Source organism: Amblyomma mixtum, chromosome 2 (assembly GCF_055824585.1).
Source record: "Amblyomma mixtum isolate Tamu chromosome 2, ASM5582458v1, whole genome shotgun sequence".
In the NCBI taxonomy this organism is placed as follows: Eukaryota; Metazoa; Arthropoda; class Arachnida; order Ixodida; family Ixodidae; genus Amblyomma; species Amblyomma mixtum.
In genome coordinates, this window is record NC_143013.1 from 36623400 (window position 1) to 36637687 (window position 14288).

A 14288-nucleotide genomic window follows, 5' to 3' on the forward strand; every position below is an offset into this window, starting at 1 on the left:
TACCCTCAAAGACCAGCGGTTATCCCGCCTTCGCGTTACATGCCCTGCCCAAGCCCATTTCTTCCTCTTTATTTTGACTAGGATGTCATTGCAGGACACTGCAATGACATGACAAAAAAGTCCTTTCCCACTCACCTCAATAAACCCTGTCGTGTGAGAGCTGCGGCCAAATTATCCCCGCAAATTTGCGAATCTCATACGCTCACCTGACTCTCAGCCGCCTCCTATTGCGTTTTCCTTTACTTGGAATTCGCCGCCGCGGTGGCTCAGTGGTTATGGTGCTCGGCTGCTGACCCAAAAGACGCGGGTTCGATCCCGGCCGCGGTGGCTGGAATTTCTTTGGAGGCGAAATTCTAGAGGCCCGTGTACTGTGCGATGTCAGTGCACGTTAAAGAACCCCAGGTGGTCGAAATTTCCGGAGCCCTTCACTACGGCGTCTCTCATAGCCTTAGTCGCTCTGGGACGTTGAACCCCATAAACCAACCTTTACTTGGAATTCACTCTCTTACCCTAAGGGGCTGATTGTCTCCCCTCGGCGTCATATGCTCTGCCAATGCCCACTTCTTCTTATTGGGCCCTGACAGAATATCATCAATTCGCGTTTGCTCCCTGATTCACTCTGCTCCATCCCGGTCGTGTACCATTTTCCCTTCCACAGCTCGCTGCGCTGTCCTCAACTCAATTTCAGGTCTCTCGTTATCGTCCAATCTGGTTTGGTTTGGCTTATAGGGTTTAACATCCCAAAGCGGCTCAGGCTATGAGAGACGCCGTAGTGGAGGGCTCCGGAAATTTCGACCACCTGGGGTTCTTTAACGTGCGCTGACATCGCACAGCACACGGGCCTCTAGAGTTTCGCCTCCATCGAAATTCCACCACAGCGACTGGGATCGAACCCACGTTTTTTGAGTCAGCAGCCGAGCGCCATAACCCCTGAGCCACCGCGGCGGCCCTTATCGTCCAATTTGTAGCCATTGTTAGATCGTACTGACTTCAGCACTCTTGCAGTCGAAGAACCGAGCGCAAATGATCTCCTATATGGCTGACGGATTCCAATTAACGTATTTTTATTTTACCATACTCGACTTTTTTTTTTCTCATTGTATACGAGCACAACATGAAAACTATACCGTGTAAAGCAGCTATCCACTCATAGGTAAGCGTAGGTGCACTACGAATTGGAACACTGTTAAGCCACAGCCAACACACGCTAAAAGTTTCGAGGCGCTCGGCATAAGCTATGAAGATATGTAAAAGAGACCTCGCAGCTGTCGTACCGACTTGCTGTGGATATCTCTCTACGCACACGCTTCTTTTGCGCGACGGCGCGAATTCAGCCTAATCTGCATTCAGCCGGTGCAAGCAGCTTGGCGCCGCTAGTGCTGACGCATGTCGCAACAGCGAGGAAATCTTGATAGTGAGTAACGCCCCATGCTTTCGTCTTTTCCGTTCAATGAGATAATGACCTCATAGTCGTCTGAGCTTTTGCCACACCAGTGCTTGACGAGCGTGTTGCAGACGTCATAGAAGGCCCGCTCAGTGTAGGCGGAAGTAGGAAACCTTGGCGCTTCGCAGAAGCTTACCTACCATTCAAGACACGCACAGTTCTCGCAGCGGCATTCAAATAAAAAAAAATGACGTGTTACATGAGATGTCCGAATCTACAAGCAAGAGGCTTGTGCCAAGCAAAAGGCACAGGTCTTGTTTATGCCCTATTCGTAAGCGGTCTACAAATGTGACCACTAGATATTGAAGTGTCAAAATTGTAGAACTCTGCAAACCAGCTCTTGATTTCAGCAAGCCATATGCATTTGTTTGCACGCTTTAACTGGTTCTCTATTTATTCACCGCACAACAATAAATGCACAACACAAGGGCGCTTATGTCGGTGGCCTCAGCTGAGACGTGCTGAACAACGTGTTGTGGCTAAATAGAGTTCCTTTTTAAGTTTCTATTTCTAGTTCACGCATATTTCTGGGCCTTACCGCCTTGTTGTTTGATACTAGTGCAATTAGTAATGACTGAAAGTTCATGTCGACGGGGCTCTATTTAAGATGAGATTTTCTCTCTGGCCTCGGCAAGCTCTTTTTAACAAACACCGCACTTTCTGAAGCGACATTGGTAACACTATAGTTCTGAATAAAATAAAGTCAATTTGACAAGTTCAATCAAACTTAATCATTACAAATTACCTCTCACTTTCATGTGCATCGCATTTCATTGGCGCGCAGCCATGGCTTTCATATTTATTCGGTTGTTTTACCTCTGGGAATAAGGAAATCCTTAGACTGCAAAATGTTTGTAGTAGTATTGCTAACGACAACCCTTGATTACAATGCGACCGAGCAGGTTATGAACGCATATGCACGTAAGAGTATTGTAATCGGTAACAGCGTGGCAAACATCCCCCTGAAGCCCAGAGCAAGTTCTTGGCCTATTATATAAAATGAAGTTTTGTCCACGTCTTCCTTGAGGTTATCATGAGGCCTATTGAATGCCTGTAGAACAAGCTGTGGTACACGAGAGGAATCTGGAAGTAGGTCGACGCGTCCGGGGCCATCCCTAAGCCTGGTCATTCCGTGGTTCCGCTGAAAGGTGGCTGTTCTCGGAAGCAGGGCAATCCAGCCTACGTCACCGAGCTTTCGCGGTCGCCGCTGGTATCTTTTGTTTTTATTTCGTTATCTGTCATTCCAACAGTCTGGGTGCATGTGTCACAACCTCGGCGAGATGTAAGGCCGCGATTCTGCCACTATCGTTGTTTGATGCAAGTGTTCCGGCTTGTCTTATCGGCGCTATTATATGCGGGCTGTAAACGCGTGCGCTCAGCCCGCGAGGCTGCCAATGCCACCCGTCCGACTTCTTGTTGATGGTCGAGGAGGGGGTCATCATGTTATAAATCGTTTGTAGGGTCATACGGTCACGAAGCCGGTAGTGCGCGCACTCTGATATTATGCCTCTACCAACAAGCCAGCAGGTTGAGGGCTTACGCTCTGAACGCACATGGATAGGTAGTTTAGAGCACATGTAGCAGTAATAAACATGTGGGCATAAACAGCAGTCCATAAAAAAAATGGGTCGCTTCTAGATACGGCTGCTTATTCCTTGTCACAGTGACAGTTCATTACGAATGTGAAAACAACGTCTGAACCTTAAAACGACTTGCTGGTGCAAACAACGGCTACGATGGCTTTAAAGTACCGTTAATGCGGTCTGGTTTATGAACACTAAAATAGTTGCCACGTTAAATTTGTTTTCACTTACTATTTTTTCGCCTTTTATTCGGTATTGTGATCTTTATAAAATTTATAGGTCGTTGTGCAAATAACTTGTGCAACGACTTGCACAAATAACGTGCATAAAGTGTTTGTGCGTATAATGCTTCCAACGCTTACCTTTTGCCTCATCTCGTTTGTTTCTTCACCTAATGATGAACAGTTGTAAAAAAGTTCTTTCAAGCTCGATCATCGCCCCAGGTTTCATGGAGGTTAGCCAATAATTCACAAGAAGTCATTAATAGAACGCGTCACACTGATGGAGAGGGACGATGCTGTACTTCCTCTTTCTGTGAAACCTATTCGTTATTGCAATCCTTTAGCAGAAAATTAGTTACATGGCCACTTGGCCTTTTCGCTCGATTTTTACTAACGCTCAGTTGGCAGAGCGCAAGCCCCAAAACACAAAACGCAATCCCCATTGCAAATGCAAAGAATTCGAAGACAACAGCACATCCGCAAGTAAGCCTCCAAGCATTTATTCTAAACAGTACGAGGACACTACACACAGCTATTGAGGAGGGGATTTGAGCTTGGCTGGGGAAAGGTCTCTGAACCTACGAGTGGAATGACAATTAAAAGTTGTAATTGCAGTAAATGGTCATGAAAATTGCAGGTAGCAAGGGATCCCATATCTATCATAACGAACACACCTCTTGGCCTCTCGCGCATTCAGGAAAGAGAGTGTTACGGTGTGGCGAGGACTGTTGGCATTGCGGGAGGCTCAGCAAGTATTGAAGTATGCTGTCTGCTTGTTGAATTTGCTTTTATTCTTCTGTCTGCGCTGTCTACAAATGGCTGTCACCGCAGCACAATTCTTACACAGCCTAGATTTTTCGGCAGACTTTCCAGAGGTTTGTGGCGCCGACTTCGTATTACGTCGTACTCTGCAAAAACGACAAGCTATGTTCACCTTCTGGTATCCAATATGCGACCCAAGGGAACTCAGACCGTACGGGCTACGGGCAATGGAATTGGCACCCTTCAAAATCTGCCATTTGCGGTAACGTGGTCTCCGTGGGACAACCCCCTGTGAATCTACAAGAGGAGAAGCCTGGACAAGCGATGTATCAATGTTATCACTGTCTACTCGTTCCGAGGAAAGGCAATATGTCTAGTGTTGTCTTCTTTGTGAATGCTTATTTCTTCGAATAAAATTAACCTGAGTTCGACTAAGCTCTCGTCACACGAAGTAGTAGTACTGTGCACGGTTTGTCGCCCAGGATGAAAAAAGCCAGTAATTTAACAATAACTTCTACTCAAAATGCGGTAAAAATGCGCTGAGAAACACTCCCGAATTATAAGAAATATTGTTCGGGTTTAATTTTTTTTTTAGTGCCGTGATCACGCCTTCAGGAAATTCACATCAACAAGGCCGACATGAAACAACTACTAGAATATTTGCGCTTTGCAATTCCTTAAATTTAATTAACTACTTACCTGCCTGAATTCTATTGCTTTTCTCTTCTAAAACATCATTTGGTGTGGTCAGCAGGAATCTTTGTTAATAATGTTCCAATAAAGCATTAGTAAAATAGGAAATCTTAGTGTTATGGTAATTGTATACGTATAATTATGCGATTTATATCTTTCACCTGTGAATTGTTTTTCGTGCCTGGTTGTCAGTTGCTTGTTTCATGCTGACAGCTTATGTTACGCAAGTCCTGGTCATTACAGCAGCAATCTAATGTTTAGCCTATGCCGTTGCGTATGCTGTAGCTGTACGAGCATGAGTATAATGCGCCGTTCGTTAAATCACAGTTCCAAACACCATTTAATTTTTTGCCTCAGTAATATAGATATGCTCGAATCTTCGAATGCATTCTAGTCTGACTTTTATGTTTATTTTATGTTTCAGGCTTCTTCAAGAGGCATAGAAGCGTGGAAGTATGGATTTGTTTTTTCACTCTTCAAGATATTTATGCTCATTGGATCTGTCACCGCCGAAAAAATGGTAAGTTTCAGCCGAAAACTATCTCATCCCACCTGAAAATGTAATTCCAGGTACAAACCTCCTTATCGTTATTTTTCAGATTAACAGAATCACGCCCACAGCCTGCTACTTGTTTGGCCAAGGCGGTTTCTTCATTTTCACTATTCTGTTTGGGTGAGTAGTCCAGCAATGCTCAGATGTCTTTGGAAGCTCGGTATTGCTTTTCCCAAAACCACCGTGTCCGAAACTAACCAGTTCCCTTGCCCTGCTATTTATGTTTTAAGAGGTAAATCCTACAATACATGCAATTATAATGACACGGCAAACACATTGATTAAAACTATAAACAAACACCTCATCACGCCTTGTATAAATTTTTATAAATAAGCACCTCATCACGCCTTATATAAATTCCTTGTTTTCCGAGAATGTCACAAATAATTGGCACAAAAGCGTATCTAAACATTGCATTGTCAACTTAATTGCGCCTCTCTGGGAGGGATAAACTGCACAGTGTCGAAATGCCTAAATTTTACATTTTACCCGCCCGGGGAGCATGTTATCTGAGTAAAATAAATTTGTACTCGCCACACTTCATGGCCTTATGTTGAGTGCATATTCGCCAGAGTGCACGAATTAGAAAGCTACGTTTTTTGAAAACCGAGGCTGCACAGACTGAATGAAAGCCAGTGTTCATCGTCGCACCTGTCGTACACAAAGATGTAAAACGCTTCTTTGTTTTCTTTCGTACTTTTACGAGCAACACGTACGGAGCTTACGACGCGAAGAAAGCACGTCTGTCGTACGTATCTTCGCCGCGGAGTGCTCTTGAGCGTTAACGCTCCCCGTGGCGTTTTAACGATGTGCGCAGTTGCCTCTACTGGGCTCCCGGAGGCAACGTCCTGCTAGGCCTCTCCATTGCGTGCGTCGTTCTCGGCGGCATCACCAACACCTTCTACCTTGTCAGCATGTTTGCCGTCTTCACGACACGCTTCCCAAAATACAGAGGCGGCATCATTGTGAGTGCCTGTTGACCTTAGAGGCATCCTCGCTAAAAGGCACCTCAAAACAATGACCAGAACATCTACAGGTCACGATAAGAGGTTCCGGGAACGGGACGTAGAGTATGTAACCTACATTTAACAACGTAAAGCATCCACATGGTAACAAATGAAACACTGAGCCGACTTCTGAGCGACTTTCCGCGTGCATATAACAATGATTCTTTGTGGCATATGTAAGAATAGATCAAAGTACGGAAGGATACAACAGCAGTTGTGAGGTTAGGCACGGTATAGGAGCTCTTTAACCCTGGAACGCATGATCTTAGTGCAAGCAGCGCCGATTCCATCACAGAAACTCGTCGACTTAATGACAGATATCACCGGAATGTTTTATTCATTTTCGCAGCCATGGCAAAGATGTCCTCAGAGTGAACAAATTAAGGAGTTCACTGGTAGGGAGAATGGTAAATAAGGCTCTGGTAGATGCAAAGAAAAAAGTACGAAGAGTAGTAAAAGCTTGTAAAATGCAAAACCGCTCGAAGGGCGCAAGGCTGCAGACAACTAGCTCTACGCTGCGTCCACAAGACGAGCACAATACACAGCCACTACCGTCCGTGTAATAGTGTTCTATGAAATAATTCCACGATTGATGATTCAAATGCTTCTTATTTACTTCCAGGCCTTTCTAGAATTTCTTTGGGGATCTGGCAACATGGTGGGATCGGCTATTGGTGGTGTTTTGATCGACGTGAGTACTTTCTTTCTATACCACTTATATTCGGGTACGAAAGCGCTTTGTTCCTTATAAGCTGTTAAATTTTTTTTAACTATTTGACAGATGCCGCATTTATATATAACTTCCTGGGCGACCCTCTCACATGCTCTGAAATATGCTATTCATACATTTCTTTATTCGCCCATGCACAACATTTCGTGTACCCGCTAATCATGTTGAGCTCAGTGTACTTAGCAAGGACAAAGTCCTGGGAAACAAATCAAATCTAAATGTGTTACTCCTGTTATTCGCAGCCGCTCCCACTCAAAAGCGTATCATGAATTTGTTTAAATGAACGCACAAAACATACGAGAAGAGAGACTGTGATAAGAATGAACGTTCCCGCTCGTGTCGCAGGCATGGGCCTATCCGTTGCCGTTTTTCGTCTTGGGGGCCATCACGATGCTGTCATTTCCTGTAATCATCAAACTTCGAGCAAAACTTAATCAGTACAGCGGTAAGTGCCATCATGCTTCTCAATAAAACTTCCTCTCGGAATTGAACAGTTTCTGTCCCCAACACTTCACACAGTGCACGCCTTCGCACTTCTTCCATATCCAGTACAAAGTTGCAAACTCACACTATCAAATGGTTACAACGCAGATCATTGTGAAACGCGCACTTAGCGAAAGGCTGCGAACTGCTATCTGCGTGTAGTTGAAACAACATTCAACCCGAACTTTATTTCGGGACCACATTAAGACCCAGAAGTTAGGACTCCTGTTCTGATTCAGCCCATTCCTCTTAGATTACCTAAGCGTTCCAAATTGAACTTTGAATCAGCGTCACGTCGGAAACACGCACAGCGTACCGTTAACTTACAGCATGCTAGTGCATAACTGCTAGTGGCGTGCAGAAATATATTTATGAGCAAAACTCGAAATAGGCGACTGCGAGGGATGCGGGAATGGCGGCACTATTTGAACAAAACCACGCTGCTTCTTAACGAATAAAGGTTAACCTAGTGTATGCATCTCCTTACGACCGCATGCAAATGAGTGGGCGTGTCTTTAGAAGGGAAGTAATTTTTAATGAACCTCGCAACAGCGCTCACAATGAGACAGTGTTTTACCATTAAAAGCACGTAACTAGTCTTAAGTAATTTTGTTCTCGTTGCATGTGTTTCAAAGAAGTGAACTGAATTCATTTTCGAAAATATACCGGTCGCGGTCCTGTACAGGTGGTGGAACACTGCGATCAGAGCGGGAAATAGTCATAGCTACCTATTTAGCCTGCTTTAAGAACTTCAATGATCTGCCTGAAAGGCGTAGACGACGAGTACGGTTCCACGAGATCAGCGGGTGCTCTGTTCAAACTAAGCGTAGGTTCCCCCAAATGCTTTCGCAGAAGCGGAAGAGTGCGAAGAAGATGCGCCCGAAAAACAAGGCAAGCTTTCCAGTTACTACTGGCTACTCATTGATCCTGTTTTCCTCGCCGACATGATCACACTCATGATGAGCTGGGTCATCCTTGGATTCAACGAGCCGACGCTAGAGCCAAGCCTCGAAAAAGTAAGCATTCGAGCAGTGAATTGTGTCAAACATAAAAAAAATAGGTCTTCGATAAATGCCTGGAGATTTTCTTGGGCCGCTGAACGTTTAAATGTTGAAGAATGAACTCGCAGCACTAATACTCCGTTTTTGTGAGTACTTACAGTAACATGGAAGAAATAGTTCGAGCCGTTACTTGTGGATGTTAGTCGAGGATATAGTTTAGCTTGCAGACAGTGTAGACTTACTTGCAGCCTGTTCGTCGCTTTTGCAGCTCGCTGTTCTTCTGGTTAAAATGAATCTCAGATGTGTTTAACATCTTAAACGGTGCCTATAGCTAGTATCAAAAAAAAAAAACTTTACCTGCACTTGAGCTCTGCTCTTCATACACGGAAACAAATTCGTATAAACGCTACCTTCGAATTCAAACTCCTAGCACACCTTGTTTCCTGAAGCCTACAGATCTGTGTTCGTTACAATGAATTTGTGGCATAAATTTCAGCTTATTTCCCAGTATATACGTCCTCAAACTTGAAGCCTGAGAAAGATATTTAACCGGTTTACCTTTCCTTGCTCTTCTTTCAGTTTAACCTTACAGGCACCGTCTTAGGCAGCGTCTACACAGTCCAGTTCGCTAGTTATTCCGTAGGTGGATTCATCGCTGGAACCTTCTCCCATTACAGTGTAAGTATACAAAAGCAGGCATAGGATCTGCAGCATGGAAACGTCATCTGATAATGTGATGCACTGTCGGCGGCTCATATTACAATTAGAGCAGTACTGTGAAGGTTTGTTTTTGGGCTAGTTGCATGGTGGAGTTATTAACGCATGTACCCCGTCATGGCACTGTACTGTCTGCAGTTATCTACCTTTGAGCCCTGCGCTCCTGAGAGTGCGCATATTTAGAGACTAGGGGTCAGCACTGGTACCAGCGATGCCGGGGGTCGGGTGGGGGGGGGGGGGGGGGGGTAGTAATGAGTGCTTTGGATTGGGCTAGTTTAAAATGCATTGTACGACAGCTGCGCTGCTTGCATGACAGGCAAGAAGGCACGACGGCAAGCGAGGATGGTTAAGAGCAAGCGCATACCGTTCTTGTCTGTCTTCGTTATCTGTGTTTTTGTGCGACTCCGAGTAGCGCAGCACTCGTACAAGGTCCGGTAGTTTCCTTTGAATTAGATAACGTTCATTTTCCTGCCGTTCCTGTTGCCTGGAGTATATATTCGTGCCTCGTCAATATGGACACTTCGGTTCCCCAGTAAAACTGTCCATAAAGCGAGCCATCGGTAATAACGGATCGAGAATATCAATAAAAGAAAAACAATTATTCGGAAAACAAAACTGCAATTAAGGTCGGCTGATGGGCACAGCCGTGTGCTCTGGTGTGGGAATGGATGTTTTGCAGCTCTCCAAGTGCATTTTACTGGCTGCCATTGTATCTAAAAATTCAGTGCGGTGCTAATGTTAAGGGATGCAGTATATATGGCGAGATGAGCAGTTGTCGGCAGAATCCGCAAGACTAATCCCACCTGTATCTTGCAACAATCTCAACCTCAATGGCGTCATGACTTCCCTTCTACTAAAGCTGTTCACATCCCACAAACCGCTAGCACATACCTATACCTAGTCTGCTAAGAGCAGCTGACAGCCGGTTAACGCGGCTTTCAGCGGAGCAGAGGCTGCAAAGAACGATTCATTTACAATCTGTCAGACAATACGCCAAATGGAAAAAAACATGCACATTTTCACTACAAAGCATCAAACCATAAAAGAAAAAAGCCATCAGTTGATTTTCAAATGACGATATTTGTTGTTGATGGTCACAACCTCGACGTCCTGAATCAGCACAGTGTTATATCTGTCGAATACATTCTAGCAGAAACGCTGGTCGGCGCCAGCACAAAAAAATACCTTCGTTAATGGAACCCTTGCGATAATGAGAGGGCAAATTTCTGATTGGCATCCACCCAAGCGCTGTCTTGCGGCTACAAAAGAAAGCTATACAGCTTCCACAGAAACTTCGTAGTCAAAGAAAAATTTGTCCTGGTCCAGGGTTCGAACCCGGAACCACAGCTCCACCGCAGCAGCCACCCTACCAACTCTACCATATACTAGTCATTCCGGCTTGCTCAGTTTGTAGAGCAACTGTTCCGGTGAAGCAGTTGTCCCGGTTTCAATCCTCGGACCAGGACGAATTTTTGCTTAACTACAAACTTTTGGTTGGAAGCTGCATAAATTTTCTTTGTAGCCGTATGGCTGCTTGAATAGATGCCAGTGAGTAATTCGCTCTCTTATTGCAAATTTACTCCACCTTGGAGGATTCTCCAAAACATCTGACTGAACCTTGCGATACCTAGCGTTGATTAAGCCCCGCAAAATGTACCTCGCACTTCGGGACGAGTACAAGCATGTGGAGCTCTTATTGGCGAGCAAGTTCAGACCACTGCACACATGCTCTCGCAAGTGGCTGATGTGACCGTAATCTGTTTTGTTTACTCGCAGCTGGAGCCATTCTACGCCATGGTGGGACAGCTGTTCACCATACTGGCATACCTTGTCATAGGACCCGCGCCATTCCTTCCTATATCCCGGTAATGCGTCGTTATTTTTCTCATTACTTTCCTGCGCATCACATAGAGCAAAATCAAGAGCGGGCTGTTTTCGCTCAATTCCCAACATGACACTTTTCGTACTCAGTACTAGTTGAACGAACGTCCACTGCGACTAGAAAATAAGAAATGCGTGCATTTCCGAAAAGATCTGAGTTAGACGGCCGCTACCTTCAGCCATAGGACGATAACTATGAGAAGTCTGTGTGCAGGCGCCGAAGAAAACTTTAAAAATACTTGTAATGAGTACAACCCTTTCAGGAGAAGTTAAGAGATTATTTCGTTTGAAGAGCGTGGAAGACAGAAAAGGTCCCAGGTTTTCCTTTAAGGCCGTTTTGCATGGTAATAAACTTGTGAATAAGATTCACGTTGCTCACGTTCTGGCGTTCTCTTTAATTGTTATTTGAAGTGCGTCAGAAGAGTTTATCTATTTATACGCTTGAATAAGGGAATACAGAGAATTTCGTTTTTATCTGGGGATTTTAAAAAAATTCCTGTAAGCAAACTATTGGCCTAATCGAGAGCAAACTTCGCTCACGGGGTAGCATATTATGGTCTACGTTCTTTGAGTCGTAATTAAACGCCGGTACTTGCCTGCATTTCCTGAAATTAAGAAAAACTGCTGTCAACTGCGAGTAAAGATGTCGCAGACGCGAGCCAAGCAGCTGGTTTGACAGGGCACGCCATCTACCGAAAGGCGAGGCAATCGACGTCCCGGCTCAGGGGGTGGGAGGGTAGCGCGCTGGCTTCGAAGATGTGGCTCGTCTGCTCGTCGAAATGAATGCGACAAGAAAGAGTCGTCGCTCATACTCGCCTTCCGGCAGATGGCGCGCCCTGTCAAACCAGCTGCTTGGCTCGCGTCTGCGACAGCTTTACTCGCAGTTGACAGCAGTTTTTTCTTAATTTCAGGAAATGCAGTCAAGTACCAACGTTTAATTACGTCTCAAAGAACGTAGACCATAATATGCTACCCCGTGAGCGAAGTTTGCTCTCGATTAGGCCAGTAGTTTGCTCACTGGAACTTTTTTAAAATCTGCCAGACGAAAAAGGAACTCTCTGTATTTCTAAGAGACTCGGTGTGGGAGTGGAAATTGCTGAACCAACTGTGGAATGGTGTCTGCCTTTCCTATTTATTGCTGCTTACCTAAACAGCTTTCAAAAAGATAGTTTGATGAGTCGCAAAGTAGCTATCGATTGGATGTGACAACCTTGATCTCGTACTCGTTGCGGAACAGGTGGTCTTCACATGTTTCCAAACTTTGCGACAACCTTTAACTCAAGGGCGACATCCACATCTAGGGGTGTTGTGAGCCTTATTGTCGGCTTCATGTACCAGGTGCTTCAGGGAACCCGACCGCTAATTTTAAAAGTAGTTTTTTTTTTTTCAATTAAAGCGATGCTTTTGCGGCATAATAATACCAGTGTTGGTGAGCGTCAGAAAACAGGCGAATCGTGTTAAATAATGATTATCTAAATTATAATAGTTAACTTTTGAACTATTACGAATGGGCACCTAATTACAATTAAAGATTTCTAGCTTCGCGCCGCGGTGGCTCAGTGGTTATGGTGCTCGGCTGCTGACCCGAAAGACGCAGGTTCGGTCCCGGCCGCGGCTGTCGAATTTCGATGGAGGCGAAATTCTAGAGGCCCGTGTACTGTGCGATGTCATTGAACGCTAAAGAACCCCAGGTGGTCGAAATTTCCGGAGCCCTTCACTACGGCGTCCGTCATAGCCTAAGTCGCATTGGGAAGTTCAACCTCCATAAAGTAAACTAAACAGAAAACGCTGCTACCCTTGCCCCCGAGCACAAAGCCACGGCCATGAAATCGCACACATTCTCTGCACCGCCCACCCGCAAGTGCGTGTGTGCACGTGTATGTCACATAGTTAATAAGAATTAAATATAGTCACGCAGCCACTACCTAGAACAGCGCGCCCAGCCGCCAAATAAAACTTCAGAGCTTCGCGTGCTACCTACACTTGAAAGAAAGCCATTCAAAAGAAAACTCACATTCGGAGAATGGCAGCGGCCCCTTCTCTTCCTATCTTGAAGCTCTACAACTACTACCGATGGGATTGCTTCGCGGTGGTCCCGTCGCTTAAATGTTGATAAAATTCTTACAGCTAATTCTGAAACTATGAAGAAAGAAATGAAGCTTAGCGCTCTCAAAGACCGCAGCTATGATTTTTCAGCCTTTTTTTCGCAGTCGGTATAAGTTTTCTTTATATATATCCTCTTTCACACAGATTCGACACTGTTTGCATCTGCATATGTGCGCATATGTATTCAAATCCTCGAAATCCTTGCCATCTCCTAACTTTCTAAACTAACACTGGCATTACTTTTCCCTTCATACGCAGGTCACTGGCGCTTGTTTATATTTCTCAAGTTTTCACAGGCTTGGGAATGTCTGCGCAGTTTGTCTGCGGATACTGCCATGGACTGAAACGTGCTGTGTGAGTGCTCACATGTGATGCTCATTTCTAGTACTCGTTGATATAAACATCTCGCTCTATGATACACACAGCGACATAAATTCTCTTACATTTTGACTTTTTGTACCCATCACAGGTGTTAGAAAAGTGCTGCTCAGATGAGGTGCATAGGAATTTATGGCAACTACTAAGCATACTCATATACTGATATGACAGAAGCCAACAGCCACAGAAACCAAGGGGCACAGGGGATTTTTTTTAGTTATTTATTTTGTGGTGTTGATCAATTTAGAATATTACTGAATATGTTATCGTTTAAAGATAACTGATTAGAAAAGCAGAAGAAAAGCAGAAGAATTGACAGCCGTCGCCGTAGCTCAGAGGTAGAGCACCGGACGCGTAATTCGGAGGTCGTGGGTTCGGATCCCACTGGCGGCAGGTGGTTGTTTTTTCTTCTGCTTTTTCTAATCAGTTATCTTTAAACGATAACATATTCAGTAATATTCTAAATTGATCAACACCACAAAACAAATAACTAAAAAAAATCCCCTGTGCCCCTTGGTTTCTGTGGCTGTTGGCTTCTGTCATATTTATAACGAGCCCCTCATCCCCTCTCCTTGTTTGCTCATATACTGATATGTACATTCATATCTCCAAGGGGATTCGAATTTGATGTAGGGCGCTAAATGTGGGGGGAATAGGCTTAGTTAACAACGGTCGGTGAAAAGTCGATGCGTGTCACGAATGGCAAACCAATTTAATCACCCTGTCCCG

The 14288-nt window shown here is 44.8% G+C and overlaps 1 protein-coding gene across 5 annotated transcripts in view; it reads left to right on the top strand.

Moving 5' to 3' along the window:
- The window catches only part of LOC149358990 (MFS-type transporter SLC18B1-like), a 44631-nt gene that overhangs the window by 26853 nt on the left and 3490 nt on the right, over positions 1-14288 (top strand). For all 5 annotated transcript variants that reach the window (XM_089571165.1, XM_089571166.1, XM_089571168.1 and 2 more), the window contains exons 3-11: positions 5128-5223; positions 5303-5376; positions 6074-6221; positions 6886-6954; positions 7339-7438; positions 8329-8492; positions 9057-9155; positions 10971-11059; positions 13440-13535. In XM_089571165.1, the coding sequence (XP_089427291.1) occupies positions 5128-5223; positions 5303-5376; positions 6074-6221; positions 6886-6954; positions 7339-7438; positions 8329-8492; positions 9057-9155; positions 10971-11059; positions 13440-13535 (935 nt within the window). The remainder of the gene's footprint in view (positions 1-5127; positions 5224-5302; positions 5377-6073; positions 6222-6885; positions 6955-7338; positions 7439-8328; positions 8493-9056; positions 9156-10970; positions 11060-13439; positions 13536-14288) is intronic.